General features: G+C 40.5%; 1 protein-coding gene across 2 annotated transcripts in view; it reads left to right on the top strand.

The window, feature by feature from the left end:
• Positions 1 to 1868: 1868 nt before the first annotated feature.
• Positions 1869 to 16381, top strand: part of LOC127456206 (uncharacterized) — a 33414-nt gene continuing 18901 nt past the window's right edge. The window contains exons 1-4 of one of the 2 annotated variants that reach the window (XM_051724589.1): positions 1869 to 1959; positions 2453 to 2705; positions 4086 to 4234; positions 4325 to 4539. In XM_051724589.1, coding sequence (XP_051580549.1) covers positions 4531 to 4539 — 9 coding nt within the window. In that variant the 5' untranslated portion in view covers positions 1869 to 1959; positions 2453 to 2705; positions 4086 to 4234; positions 4325 to 4530. Of the gene's footprint in view, positions 1960 to 2439; positions 2706 to 4085; positions 4235 to 4324; positions 4540 to 16381 lie in introns of those variants that run through there. The other variant, XM_051724598.1, reaches the window with a different exon arrangement.

The following is a 16381-nucleotide window of genomic DNA, read 5'->3' as shown; positions in this document are numbered from 1 at the left end:
TTTAAAAGTTGTAAGGATTGGTCAAAATTACTTAATAGTCGTTTTGTCTTTGTTGAATTTTGTCCTTTCATTTTAGGAAATACACTCTGACCAAGTAAACAATGGCATATCTTTTATTCACCATATGTCTCCTGATACTGCACAGCTACTGCTTACTGGGCTGTCTGCTTAGCCTCCTGTGACTCTGCTGTCTGGCCATCTTCCAGTGACTCTGCTGTCTGGCCCAACCTCCAGTGACTCTGCTCTCGGCCCAACCTCCAGTGACTCTGCTCTCGGCCCAACCTCCAGTGACTCTGCTCTCGGCCCAACCTCCAGTGACTCTGTTTCTGCTCAGCCTCCAGTGACTCTGCACTCAGCCCAGCTCCCAGTGACTCTGCTCTTGACCCCACCTCCAGTGACTATGCCGTCGGCCCAGCTCCCAGTGACTCTGCTCTTGACCCTGCCTCCATTGACTCTGCCATCTGCCCAGCTTCCAGTGACTCTGCTCTCGGCCCAACCTCCAGTGACTCTGCTCTCGGCCCAGCCTCCAGTGACTCTGCTCTCGGCCCAGCCTCCAGTGACTCTGCTCTCGGCCCAGCCTCCAGTGACTCTGCTCTCGGCCCAGCCTCCAGTGACTCTGCTCTCGGCCCAGCCTCCAGTGACTCTGCCGTCGGCCCAGCCTCCAGTGACTCTGCCGTCGGCCCAGCCTCCAGTGACTCTGCCGTCGGCCCAGCCTCCAGTGACTCTGCCGTCGGCCCAGCCTCCAGTGACTCTGACACTCGGCCCAGCACCCAGTGACTCTGCTCTTGGCCCCGCCTCCAGTGACTCTGCTCTTGGCCCCGCCTCCATTGACTCTGCCGTCTGCTCAGCCTCCAGTGACTCTGCCGTCTGCCCAGCTTCCAGTGACTCTGCTCTCGGCCCAACCTCCAGTGACTCTACTCTCGGCCCAGCCTCCTGTGACTCTGCTCTCTGCCCAGCCTCCAGTGACTCTGCCGTCTGCCCAGCCTCCAGTGACTCTGCCGTCTGCCCAGCCTCCAGTGACTCTGCCGTCTACCCAGCCTCCAGTGACTCTGCCGTCTGCCCAGCCTCCAGTGACTCTGCCGTCTGCCCAGCCTCCAGTGACTCTGCCGTCTGCCCAGCCTCCAGTGACTCTGCCGTCTGCCCAGCCTCCAGTGACTCTGCCGTCTGCCCAGCCTCCAGTGACTCTGCCGTCTGCCCAGCCTCCAGTGACTCTGCACTCGGCCCAGCTCCCAGTGACTCTGCTCTTGGCCCCGCCTCCAGTGACTCTGCTCTCTGCCCAACCTCCAGTGACTCTGCTCTTGGCCCAGCCCCCAGTGTCTCTGCACTCGGCCCAGCCCCCAGTGACTCTGCTCTTGGCCCCACCTCCAGTGACTCTGCCATCTGCTCATCCTCCAGTGACTCTGCACTCGGACCCGCTTCCAGTGACTCTGCCATCTGCCCAGCCTCCAGTGACTGCTCTCTGCTCAGGCTCCAGTGACTGTGCCGACTGCCCAGCCCCCTGTGACTCTGCACTCGACCCAGACCCCAGTGATTCTGCTCTTGGCCCCGCCTTCAGTGACTCTGCCATCTGCACAGCCTTCAGTGACTCTGCTCTTGGCCCAGCCACCAGTTACTCTGCCGACTGCACAGCCTTCAGTGACTCTGCTGTCTGCCCAGCTACCATTCATTATTTTTGAAGACCAACCACTGCTCAGCCCTTCATCTTCACAGCCACCTGTCATTGACCTTGATGAGCAGCCACCATTTAGTCTTCCAACTCCCCAGCAATCAGTCATTTTTCTTGAAAATCAGCCACCACTTAGTCTTCCATCTCCCCAGCAATCAGTCATTTATCTTGAGAACCAGCCACCACTTAGTCCTCCATCTCCCCAGCCATCAGTCATTAATCTTTTTGATCAAAGGAGGTCTGTTGCCCCCACTCCATTCCACCAGGAATCCCCTCTTCACAGCGAGGCACCTGTAGATGAGTGTTCTTATATATAACTTTAACTACTAGTAATATTTAAAAAATATGTTTATGCATTTGTGTTTTTTATATGATTAAAATTAGCACATTTTCCATATACAGATAAAGGACTTATGCAACAAGTAATATTCCAAAATGTACCAAAATGTTCAGTTATGCCTGCATTTCCAGTAAACGAATATTCCATCAAAACATTTAACGTATATTCATTTTCTGATATCTGATGCAGTTTATCACCAAATGAATAAGATGTTTTGCTTTGGTATTCTTTTACCAGTTACCAGCACTGTGCTAAGAGGTAAAAAAATATTAAAACCTTCAGTATGTGTTAGTCCAGAACAGTACTTCAAGTTCATGCATGAAATATAAATTTGATCTTTTCCAAGACTGTTCCTTAAAGAGAAATTATATATAAAGTATGGATTGCTTTTCAAAATAGTAAAATGTAAATTTGACTGAAAACGGTCTTAACTTTGTCTCTTACAGGGTTGACCTACAACCAAATTAACATATACAGAGAAAACATACTACAGTAGCCTGCAAGCATTCAAGCGGTGGCATTTAAATCCAGAAGCAAAACTAGATATAGTTTTTGTAGATGCTGAGGAGAAAGGTGAAGGGACAGTGGATGAAGGTGGCCTGACAAGAGAATACCGAAGGCTGTTGATGTGAGCCATTCATCAAATAAGTATCTTTCAGGGCCATGAGAAAGATTGGAGTTTGGCTCTTGACACTCAAGGTCAGTAGGCTTGATAATGTTCTACTTGTTTTACATTACAGAATATTTCTATGACGCTGATCAGGCAATAGACATGCTTTATTTATAAAAAGCTGTGATAAACTCTTTAATGACCTTCTATATGTATCACTTAGCAGTACCTGCAGCGCATTGTTACTTTTGTAGCCATGTTCTGTTACAGTTTTACATGTCGAGGACTGTATCTTATAGTGGAAGAATGGAGCTGAATGTATAATTAGCCATTCCTTTATATTAGTGTCTCTCCATACTGATCAGTGTTGGGTAAGTTACTCTAAAAAAAAGTAATTAATTTCTAACTACTAATTACATATTATACAGTGTAATTAGATTACTGTTCTAATTACTCTGTCTGAAAAGTAATTGCATTACTTATTACAAATTATCCTATAAAACCATATCAACCACAACCAGATGAACAATACAAGGATAGACATGAAACTGTTCTTTTAATTCTTTCAAATAAATCATATAAAATCAAATAAATTATTCTTGAACTGTCCAAAGAATTTAAGGGGGCAGCATTAAATTAGAAAACATAATTTTTAACATTAGACATTAAATTTCGATTTTAAATTCACTATTGTTTTATATAGAATTGTTCTAGAGTCTTTACAGTATTTAATGCAATTACATAAGAAGTAACTGATAATTCAGTAATAAAATTACTGAAAAATGAAGAGTAATCCCTTTTTTCAAGGAAAAAGTAATTTAATTACAGTAATGCATTACTTGGTAATGTATTACACCCAACACAGATCCTGATGAGGACCCCAGCACTGAATAGTCTGGATGTCTCCCTTATCTGACGCATGATTTAACTCACCAGCTCATTTGTAGAGACTCCATGAACTGAAGTTTGTATATGTCAGGAAAGATCCAGAAAGTTCTGTTTCCACCATTTGATCAAGTGGTCAGGATGATATGCTATGGTTTCCACCTTGTTGCTCAAATGCATCTCCCTTGGTCACTTGTGTTAGAATTTCTAGGGGAAGGTATCTGATTTTATGACTGCATGCATCACTCACTACAAGCATGATGATGAGACGTGAAAAAGTCAAAAAGGTTAAAGTGTAAAAAACTGGCACACTTTCTCATTAGAAATGTAAAGTTATCGGTCCCCGTTTCCACCTGTCTTTAAGGCTGACCACTTCAGCCTTAGTTCACCTGAAACCTAATGCCAGGTGGGAATTTAAAAAAGTCAAATTTTTTTTTTAAATTCATAATGGGTCTGGAGGAAGTTCTGATATGGATGTTTCTTTGTTTTACTTTAGCTTTGCAGACTAGGTTATACACATTAGTAGTTTTTTTTTTTTTTTTTTTTCTCACAAATGTAAAATCGCTTTATGGGAACTGTTTTAGATACAGGAAGCAACAACTGTTCTGGAGGCAAATTGTGCCATTATAGAGGCAGCAGACAGTTACATATCAAGCCTCACAGAAAAGAACTCTCTTGTCCAGTCGGCTGCAGATTTCATTGTGAATGGAAGACTGCAAACCGCCTTAAACCAGTAAGTGATGTTGTGGTCTTTCCTTCCTGACAGCATATAACAGATGATTTAACATGGAAATTTACAATGAATGTTATGCTTGTTTTACAGGTTTGTAGAAGGATTGCAAACTCTTGGTTTACTGCAAGAGATGCAGAAGAATTCTGCTCTGTTTTATGAAATGTTCGTCAGTGAGGAGAGGCCCCTCCAGGCAAAGGACCTCTGGAGTCTTTTTAATGTGAACTTCTCCCCACAAGGCAGCAACAGAAGGACTAGAGAAAACCAGACAATATTCTACTGGAGGGACTGGTTGATAGATGTTGAAGGTATGCCATGTTTTTATGTAATGTGAAGCCTTTAGTTCTTTTGTTATAATAAGTTATTTTTATTTGTACAGTGCTGTCACAATGCATACAAAAGCAGTTCTACAGAAAAATAGCGCTTTAATGCTAATGTTCCTCTGAAAGAGAAAGCGGATCCATAAGCAACAACTTAGATGTGGAGAAAACAAGTGTGCACATTGAACATTCAAAGTCTGATTTTCGTCAATCTAGCCACTGTGCTGAACAAACACCTGGGATTTTATTTCTAGGAGTTAGCTGAAATATAGAAACCTTGAAGCTTACAATATGTACCCATAACTAGATAGACTATCCTTCTATGCAGTTCAAAACACTTTTTTTTTTAATTATTTTTAATTTATTTTATTTCTTTAAATATTTAAAAGCACTTCTTTTTAGCTTTTTTTTTTTTGTTTGTTTGTTTTTTTGTGATATTGTCACACAAAGGTTAGATCAAAATGTCACTACGTTTCCATCCAAAGATTTTTTTGTGAAAAACAAAGTGTAGCGCATCAAAAAGTTTACCGACATAGCTGATGGAACTCATATTATTGCTAGAATTTCACAAGTGTCGACATAATATTTTTCTGTTTAACTCTAGTGCATAAACTCTACGTCAATACTTCAAATGTTGCGAAAAACTGGTTTGGAAACACTTTAATCAAGAAAATTGGCATTAACGCAAAAATATAGTGTCACATGGCAGAATTTAGCCCAATTGTTAGCCTGTGTTAATCATGACGACAAGGTGTACATCCTTGAAAGCCAGTTTATTGTATGTGAAGCATTACTCGCACTGTTATGGATTGGTCTTAACGGCATTCCTGCACAGACCCGATGCTGCAAACACATCTGCATCATGACACTTCCACCTGTCATCAATAAGTGCACGGGGAACAAATGAATGGCCACTCTTTGCGATTAATTTAATCGTGGTAACCATCCGTTAATTTATTAAAGTTGCTTTTCCACACCATTCAAAATAATAGATTGCAGTCATGGAATTAGCCCACAATAAAAAAAAAAAACATATAATTTCTGTGCACAAAGATGTTTTAAATTAAAAATAAATACACAATACTAAGAGAAAAGCTTCCGTGTGCTTTTCTGGAACACTAACAATGCCCAATTCTATAAAATTATTATTTAGCTTACTTTTGAAAAAATTCACTGTATTAAATTAAATATATTACCAAACATTTAAAAAAAATAATTACCAAACGAAAAAATAATATTGCTAGGACTATATCATTTCCTTTTCTTTACACAGACATAAATTACCCTGTTCAGTAGATGAAAAAAGTTGGCTGAATATCATTCCCAGAATGTTCTACACTTTTTTTCAAGGCTATAAACTATCAGAACTATTGTCCAATGCGGAGTTCACTTTCAGAAAACAAGCTTTTGAACATTTTAAAACATAAAAATATTTTAAATCTAACCCTCTTTGCCACAGATCGCATTTATTGAGCTTCTTCAGAAAATGTAAATTGCATTATAACGCTAAAATTAGGGGTGTTCGATTCCAGAAATTTGGGAATCGACTCCAATTCCTGGTTTTGGAATAGTTATTTAGAATAGATTTCAAGAGTCGATTCCAGAACCATTAAATCGATTCTTTTTCGATTCCGAAAAAAACAGAAGGCAAAGTTAAATCTCATAATAAACAGCTCACTACAAAGCATTCTTTGCTATTAATAGGTCCATTCTAAAATTAAATCAGGGCCTGTATGCACATACCAAAGCGCGAAGCTTCAATCCCATGAGATAAATTTGAGGGAAGCTTGAGAAGATGCGCTTGTATTTCCAAGAATTACTGAAAATAATCTTAAAAGCACCATTTCAATTGTCTGTTTCCACTCATGATTCCTTGTTTAGAAAGAGGTTTATATTAGAATGTACAGTAACTGTCCACTACCTTTTGTACACTGAATAAAATGTCCAAACAATACATTTCAGTTTTAAAAAATCCATTGTTGTACTGGTTTATACAATATAAAAAATTATATATATATATAAATATTAACGTGTATTTAACATTTTTGTTTTTTAATTATTTTTTTATATAATTTATGTAAAATTGTGTAAAATGTAGGCTAATAAAAAAATGAATATATGCAAAAGGTTTTAAACACTGTAAAAATGTTGAGAACGAGTAGAGAAGCATTAGATTCTTGCTTTTATAAGTGCCATCTTATTGCAGATTTGTGTTGTAACATCGGGGAAGTTATTACTGTATGCCAATTTACTGTCACAAATTTGGCATGTTACTTGATTATTAGTTTAATCCAAAGTAAAATACCGGCAGACTATCCAGGTCTGGAAAGCAGATGTGTTGAAGGGCTTGTGGGATTACTTCATACATATGAACAAACAGAGCAGATTTGACTCTGAGTCAGATTGATGATTAAGATGCAGTCATTTTATAATCATTTTGTTAATGTATTAGTGCTGTTAGGCTTCTAAAATGTGTAGTAGTTCAGTGGTCAAGGAAATAAACACAGTCCGAAAATATCAACCGGTTTCCCCAGAAGGAATCGACTCCAGCTGTGGAGTCGATTCCAACGTTTTGAATCGATTCTTGATTCCCAATGCCTCAGAATCGAGGAATTGATTCTTTTTGGAATCGATTCCCAGCCTTAGCTAAAATTAATTTTAGATGACAATCAAGTGCAGTTGGTCATTCAAAGTTGCTGGACAAATATGCGGGACATAATGCAGTTGTGTTGGCAATGCTTACATTTACATTTATGCATTTGGCTGACACTTTTATCCAAAGCGACTTACAGTGCCCTGGTTACAGGGACAATCCCCCTGGAGCAACCTGGAGTTAAGTGCCTTGCTCAAGGACACAATGTTGGTGGCTGTGGGGACTGAACCAACAACCTTCCACTTACCAGTTCAGTGCTTTAGTCCACTACACCACCACCACTCCAATGCTTAAGATTAGATGATTGTTCAAAATAGCCTATTGAATATCAGGAATGCATCATATGGGAGTCACGTGATGCCATGCGAGGAGCAGACGTGTGAACGGTGGGCTCTGCGCACTTTGCTAGTTTTAATAATATTTGTGTCATAAACCGGTGAGATTCGATACACCCTGATTCTTAACTGTTCGAAGAAGACAATATGTCAAAGAATTCAAAATCCTCGGGCTCTGGAGATATAAAAAAAAAACTTATGTGCTCAAGCTGATTCCCCTCAATTCGGATGGTGAACTGAAACAAATCTGGCATGAATTGATGAATGTGTCAGCAGTGCTGATGAAGGTCATTGCAGATTTGGAGAATCTTGCTGTAATACGTCGATCAATCACTTCCATGGAAATGAAATTCTCAGAGATGGTTACAAGAGTTGTGGATGTCGAGAGACGGATCGATTATCTGGAGTCATCGGAGAGGGAATTAGCTGCTAACCCGCAAGCAACCAAGGGAGATTTGGAACGCATTTTGGAAAAACTGGAAGACCTTGAGAATCATAGCCGGTGAAACAACATCCGAATTGTTGGAATTCCTGAGCATGAAGAAGGCCGAGATATGGTGAAATTCCTAGACAGGCTCTTCCCGAGTCTGCTCAACATAACAGGCCATAAGCTGGAAATCGAGCGAGCTCACAGGATCCCGGCTCAGAGATCCTCAGAGGGAGACAGGCCCCGATCAATTCTGGCCAAATTTCTAAGATCATCCAATAAAGGTTTCGTGTTATGTGAGGTGAGGTGTAAAAGAAAGCTTTCTTGGAAGAACCACAGCATTTTCTTGTTCCCAGACTTTGTGAATTCGACGAGAGAGACATGAACAATTCAAAGAATGCAAGAAACTCTTACATCAATGGAAGTTCCCTTTTGCACTGATGTTTCCGGCCAAACTGAGAATGAATACTAAGGATGGACATAAAATATTTACATGCCCATGGCAAGCATTGTCCTACATAAAGACATTGGAGTGAGTAGGGGGTTGATTGTTGCACCAATGTGGAATGTTCTCTAATATGTCAAAAGTTAATGAGTGGATTGTCTCTCTCCACATGGAATGTGAAAGGGTTGGGGCACCCCATAAAAAGAAGGAAGGTTATTTATTTTCTTAAACGTAAGAAATACTGTATAATATACTGCTTCTTCAAGAAACGCATCTTTCCCCGCAGGAAGCTGAAAAACTGGGGAAGATATGGGGTGGGCATGTTTTCTTTAGTGCGGCTCAAGTAAGAGCAGGGGAGTCATTACATTGATAAGTAAACATCTACAATTAAAATGTATTAAACAGATTAAAGATAAATTAGGAAGAGTCATTATTGTTTTAGCAGAAATTCAGGGGCAAAGGTTGATTTTGGCTAATATTTACACACCTAACTTTGATCAGGGCTTCATTATAGATCTTGAAGGGATGTTGCAAGCCGCTGGCACCCCTCATGATATAATATTGGTAGGAGACTTTAATCTGTTGATGGATTCAGTCCTTGATCATAGTGAAGAAAAATTGTGCAAGCCCCGTAGAGCAACATTGACACTTCTCAGGATGTGTAAAAATCTTGGTCTTACAGATATTTGGAGACTTTTAAACCCATCTGGTAGGGACTATAAATTGTTTTCATCAGTCCATAAGATTTATTTATATATATATTGAAGTCCCTCATTTTATCTGTTGTTGATTGCTCAATTGGAAACTGTGGCAGCAGGGGTGTGGTCGAGCACCCGTCCGGAGAGCGAGAAAGCGGTAAGGGTGCTTACACCTGTGCTAAATTATGTCTAACACCTGTCTCTAATTCCAAAGAGCTGGGGAGAGCAGCATAAAAAGAACCACGCCACCGTCTGAGGAGAGAGAGAGAACGACACATCAGTCCGGTGCTGGCGTTTGTCCTGAATGTCAAAAAGCTGCATGTCTTTTAAGAAGTTTGCTAATGGAGTTTTTGTTATTGGTGAAGCTATCTGAGTGAACCTAGGAAAACACAAGAGAGAGTGTACAGGCTGTGCAGAGGGCAGAAAATAAAAGCCTTACTTTTGACGGTGACTGTGCTTCCCGACTTGTCCTTCCCGTACAACCTTCACAGAAACATCGTAGTCTCAGATCATGCCCTGGTGAGTTTAGAGGTGTTGCCACATATGGAGAAAAAGAAATCATATAGTTGGCATTTTAATGTATCCCTTTTGCAAAATCCTGATTTCCAATAAATGTTAAAGGCTGAAATCAATGTTTATATGGAGACCAACTGATCCTCAGTCTCCTCTGTGGGTGTGGCTTGGGAGGCACTTAAGGCAGTTCTTAGCGGTCGGATCATACAGTATGCCTCATTCATCAAAAAATCCAAAGCATGAGAACTCATGGAGTTGGAAGAGAATATTAAAAGTACCGAGACAGAGCTGAAGCGCCGAATGTTGTCTGATGGCCTCAGAGAATTGACCCGATTGAAATACAGATATAAAACTATTTTTTCACGGAAGGTGGAGTTTTGGTTATTTAGGGCAAGACAGTCATATTTGAGTTGGGGGACAAAGCAGGGAAGCTTTTGGCTAGATATATAAAGCAGAGAGTCTTTTTCTACCATTCCTTCAGTGAAATTTTTACCTTGGCCATTGATATTAATAATGCTTTTGAAGAATTCTATCTTGATCTTTATAGTTCCACATCTTCATCTACTGAGGAAGATATTAGAAACTTTATGGAACCATTAGATCTCTCTTAACTGAAGACTGAGAAAAAAAATTCTCTTGATTCTGAGATAACCTTGGAGGAGCTTGACGAGGTAAATAAGGCCTTACCTGCAGGCAAGTGTCCGGGGCCAGATGGCTTTGCCGCTGAATTTTATAGAGCTTATGCTACAGAACTGGCTCCACTTTTGTTAGAAGTTTATACGGAATCATTAAAGAATGGAAAGCTTCTGCCAACCATGACACAATTCTGGATCAGTCTGATTCTTAAAAAGGACAAAGATCCAAGCAAGTGTAAGAGTTACCATCCAATTTCCCTGATCCAGCTAGATGTAAACATTTTGGCAAACCGATTAAGTAAAGTTATGACATCTCTTATACATACAGGTCAGGTGGGGTTCATTCGGGGCTGCAGGTCTTCTAATAACATTAGGCGTTTCATCAATATCATGTGGTCAGTGGCGAATGATCAGACTTCAGTCGCTGCCATCTCACTTGATGCCGAAAAGGCATTTGTTATGGTAGAATGGGATTATCTTTTTAAGATTTTGGAAATGTATGGATTCGGGAATACTTTTATTGGGTGGATTAAGTTACTTTATAGACACCCGGTAGCGGCGGTACAAACAAATGGATTAATTTCAGATTATTTTACTCTGGATAGGGGCACCTGGCAGGATTGCCCTCTTTCCCCATTATTGTTCTGTCTTGCCCTGGAACCATTAGCAGCCATGATAAGAAAGGAGGATGATTTTCCAGGGGTGGTAGAGGGAGGTGTGGCGCATAAGCTTTTGCTTTACGCAGCAAATGCAGTTGCAAACGCAGTTGCATAGGCCGATTAACAAAGGTGGGCTAGGCCTACCCAAGATTTTGTTTTATTATTATGCATTCAGTCTCAGACATTTGGCTCATTGGTCACTTCCACCTGAGAGAGCCCCTCCATGGTTTTGTATTGAACAGGAAGTTCTTGCCCCTATTTCGCCATTGCAAAGCCTTTCTATCAAACAAACCGGAGAAGTTACACCCAGTTATCTCGCATTTGCACTTGCACATGGTATGGACAAAAGTGTCCAGAATATTTAATTTGGAAATGTATTTAAATGTTCCTTCGAGCATATGGCTGAACCCAAATTTATGTATTAATAAGTCCCATTTCTGCTGGACAGAGTGGATTGTGAGGGAGGTTAATATGCTCACTGGTTGTTTAGATCAGTGTTACTATCAGAAATAATAATAATTTATTTAGTTATTAATTAATATTTAAATTAATTAATTGAATCTAACTCATTAAAACCTCATATGGGGCTCCAGTAAATGTCATGCGCTATGTTTAGGAGCGGGTTTGGTTATTAGTAATAATTAATAATTATCAAAGACAATTATTAATTATTACAATCAATAGAACATTGATGAGAATCAATGTTAGCTTTTTCTAATCCTTTAAATCAACAATTATCAAAGATAATCGTTAATTGTTAACATCAATAAAACATTAATTAAAATTAACACTAGCTTATTGATCATTCAAATTCAACAATCATCAAAGATAATTATCAATTATCAAAAATCAATAGAATATTAATAAGGATTAACATTGACGGGGCACCACCCTGGAATCAGGGACTAATAACCAGATAGTATAACAGTCTCAATATTAGATTGTTTTCTTAGGAAAATCGACATCCGAAGAATATCGATTTTCTGGAAAAAAACAATGAATGAAGGCTTGAATCCGAGCACTGACATCCCGTCAGCATGGCACAGGCATATGCAAAACAAACCAAAACACTTCTCTTTGTAATATAAACAAAGTTTATTTATGCAGTAATATCAATTAATAATTAATACAATGCAGTCAATAAACTTCTGACTTACAACTACAAACTAAACAGTGATATGATTAGATATGGAAATAAAAATAATCCTATAACACATAAGGTGTGTGTGTGTGTGTGTGTGTGTGTGTGTGTGTGTGTGTGAGAGAGAGAGAGAGAGAGAGAGAGGAGGGACGCACACAAAATGGCGGACGTGACTCTCATGGAGAGTATGTCACACGAGACTTCCGGCCAGAGAATATGGCTGTGAATGTGGGCGGAGAGAAACCAGTTAATGGCATCTACCAGTTACCACGTGTATCCGCTTGTACAATAGCTTAGGGACAAAGCTTAGCTTTATCATGAAGCTATCTACTAGCCAAAAATGTGTCCAAGAATGTTTGTGAGGGATCGCGTGCACGCGCATGTGTGTGTGTGGTTAGTATGAAAGAGAGAGAGAGAGAGAGAGAATAAAGTGATGGCCCCAAAGCCGATTTCACGATCGTGGGAGAGGAAGCAGCTGTTAGTTTATCACTCAGAGACGCGGTGGACGGCTCGTAAAACGTCCCGCGGTCTTTGATTCTTTAATGGATAAACTCAGTTTGCCGGTCTCACCCGTGATGGTGGAAATGCACAACAGTCCAATGTGGTTGGACCACAATACAGCAAATCAAATTCGTGAAAATTAATACCCTGAGTATTAATAAAGAGTGGACATGGTGGTCTGTAAACTGTACAAGCAATAACCTTGGTACACAAGAATAACACACTATAATATTCTATCTCTGCCCAGACGTAAACCTCTTACTTGAATTGCATGAGGATGCAGAATGTGTGTTCATCCGTCCTTTAACTCCGACTCGGTTCCTCGAGGCTCGGGTGATGACGGGAGGCCGTTTCCTTGCTCTGTCGGCGGTCAGTACGGCTGCTGATTCTAAGCGGGCTTGCGGAGAAATCAGCAACGTTGACTTGATTGAAGAGGGAAGAGAAATCTTTTCTCTTCACTTCTGCAGGCAAACGGATGAAGATGCGGATTGCTCGGCGGTCTCCTTCGGATCTGTTAGAGTGTTCGTTGGAACACAGAGTAATCTCAACTCGTCCAGCGAGATGGAGATTGTATGGCCACAGTTTTAAGTCGGACGTTACTTCCTTGTGCCACGAGGCTGCACCTGAGAGCAGCGATGAGCTGCGTCTACACACGGCGAGCAAAGTTGCTGGAAGCAAATCCCGGAAGCATTTCAGAGGTATTTCTACTCCTGATGATGTCGTGGTTGGGGGACGTTCTGTTGTGTGCCTCATCCAATAGGAGTTGAGAGTTCGATCCTTTAGTGAGCAAGGCTTCATGGGATTTGTAGTCTGTTTTGGACTCCCTTTGTTTGATTTTGGCGCGGTTTTTATCAGTAAGATTTATGACTTTGTATGTGGGCCTGAGTTAGGTTTTACGACTGTGTTAGGCCTGCCTTTGTCTAGAATCTGAATACATGAGGCCCAACAACTACAAAAGAACTTATAGATATACTGATAGTTTACTAGTTAAATACTTGTAGCACATTTTTTAGTTTATGAAAGTACACTAGTTTAGTAGTTTTTATACTGCATATACTTGTAAGTTTCCTTTAAGTGAACTTAACATCACTTATAGTTTACTATTTATCAATTATTTTTGCACTTTATGTATACTACTATGTTCCTGTTTATGTATTAATTTTTATACTTGAAATATACCTTTAAGTAGATTTGAAGTAAACTCCTATGTATACTACCAGTGGACTACACAAAATTTCACATACTCAGGATTAGGAACATATCTGTTTTCTTTATAAATCAATATTTTCAAACAAATCTATTCTATTGGATGCCAAAATATAACATAACAGTGACACTCAAATTGACATCCCAGTTCAAAACAAAACAAACAGAATAAACACAGTGTTTAGGGTAGGGTCATGCAAGAGCCTCTCCGAAATCAGTCCCTGGCTGCCCACGAACAGGTTGTACTCCTCTACAATTTCTGCCCTGTTAAATGCCCATCTGGAGGCAGAGGAACTACAAATCCAACCAAAAATTGTTCAACTATATGAAAATAAAAATGTTCTTTTCATATGGTCTTCTTTGCAGTGGCTTGCTTGTAGTTTTCGTTGTTTTTCTTATGATGCGTTTCACATCTTGTCAGGGAACTTTGACATTTTTTATTCTGTCACCCAAAATTCACCATCCAGAATTAACACAATAAAACAGTCAAAGCAGCATGTAGGGATGTGCAATTCAATTTCAGCCTGATTTTTATCAAGTTTCTGAACACTAATGCAATCTGCAAAATTGCTATATTTACCAGCAGACAGCTGAAAACGTCCTTTAAATGTCTGCCTTCACATAGATTAGGGTTATTTTTTTTAGGGCATCATCAAAGGGGCCTTGGTTCTTTTGTTTGCAGCATTGTGCGATAATTTTTTTTTCTTTTGCCACATTCACAAATCCGAACTGATGCCGAGTTGATTATTTACAGATTTACTGGGACATCATATAATCAACATCTTCTCACATGGACCGTAACACATATATGCATGTGTGGTAGTTACCATATCATTAGACACCACTTGAGGAGAAACACATGCAGAAACTGGTAAGTCTACTGATGTTGTGGGTGTTGACCAGGTGGATGCAGGAGGTGAGGTCTGAAGTGTGATTTGTCCAATCACTTCTTTCAACTTTGTCACTACTACTGGAACCTCTGTTAAGAGAATGAAGATATAAATGATTATAAGACAAGGGTACAAAAGCCTCATAACTGCATGTTGACACAAATGCCAGAATCACAATAGTCACGCAACAAAATCAATCACAAATAACAGCCAATCAGAAGAGCGTGTGGGCGGGCTCTATCTGCAGTGCACTGCTGTCTCACACTCACAACGAAATGAAACTAACGAAATTAAACCATTTAAACATTATTTAAAATAAATACTCAGTGACTGATTCAATCTTTGTCATGCAACACACTTGTTTGTGCGTTGTATAATATTAAAATGGTTTCGTTTGAGTTGCGTCTAGTAAGGACACTGTTAGTTGCAGCAGCCACTTTGCTAAAGCAGTCAAACACGCTGCACTGCTTCAGATTTATAGAATGTTGTATTTGTAAGTGTTTCACGAGGTTGCAGGTTTCCCCCCTTTACACTAGGGATGTGCCAGACTAGTCGACTAGTCAACTAAACGGTACTGCTGCTGCTAGTCGGCATTGGAAATAATAGTCGACTAGTCTGTTAATATTGACTCCCATGAAACTTTTCAAAAAATGTTCACAGTTACGTTTTGCATTACATTTTTTCTACAAAGGCTACGTCCAGATTTCTGTCATGTAAACATTACTTAAAAAATTATAACTATTAACATAATTATTTAAAAAGCGTTATCTGGAGCGGATGATTTCACATCAGGTCTTGTGGCTTCTCTTTCACTCGCGGCGTGCACAGAACAATGTCCTGACTGCAAAATATGGTATGTTATACATACACTATATTGCCAAAAGTATTCGCTCACCCATCCAAATAATTGAATTCAGGTGTTCCAATCGCTTCCATGGCCACAGGTGTATAAAATGAAGCACCTAGGCATGCAGACTGCTTCTACAAACATTTGTGAAAGAATGGGCCGCTCTCAGGAGCTCAGTGAATTCCAGCGTGGTACTGTGATAGGATGCCACCTGTGCAACAAGTCCAGTCGTGAAATTTCCTCGCTACTAAATATTCCACAGTCAACTGTCAGTGGTATTATAACAAAGTGGAAGCGATTGGGAATGACAGCAACTCAGCCACGAAGTGGTAGGCCACGTAAAATGACAGAGCGGGGTCAGCGGATGCTGAGGCTCATAGTGCGCAGAGGTCACCAACTTTCTGCAGAGTCAATCGCTACAGACCTCCAAAGTTCATGTGGCCTTCAGATTAGCTCAAGAGCAGTGCGTAGAGAGCTTCATGGAATGGGTTTCCATGGCCGAGCAGCTGCATCCAAGCCATACATCACCAAGTGCAATGCAAAGCGTCGGATGCAGTGGTGTAAAGCACGCCGCCACTGGACTCTAGAGCAGTGGAGACGCGTTCTCTGGAGTGACAAATCATGCTTCTCCATCTGGCAATCTGATGGACGAGTCTGGGTTTGGCGGTTGCCAGGAGAACGGTACTTGTCTGACTGCATTGTGCCAACTGTGAAGTTTGGTGGAGGTGGGATTATGGTGTGGGGTTGTTTTTCAGGAGCTGGGCTTGGCCCCTTAGTTCCAGTGAACGGAACTCTGAATGCTTCAGCATACTAAGAGATTTTGGACAATTCCATGCTCCCAACTTTGTGGGAACAGTTTGGGGATGGCCCCTTCCTGTTC

The sequence above is a fragment of the Myxocyprinus asiaticus genome, chromosome 2, assembly GCF_019703515.2.
Source record: "Myxocyprinus asiaticus isolate MX2 ecotype Aquarium Trade chromosome 2, UBuf_Myxa_2, whole genome shotgun sequence".
Classification (NCBI taxonomy): Eukaryota; Metazoa; Chordata; class Actinopteri; order Cypriniformes; family Catostomidae; genus Myxocyprinus; species Myxocyprinus asiaticus.
Note: the sequence above shows the minus strand (reverse complement) of the source record. Positions and strands in the feature narration are given on the sequence as shown.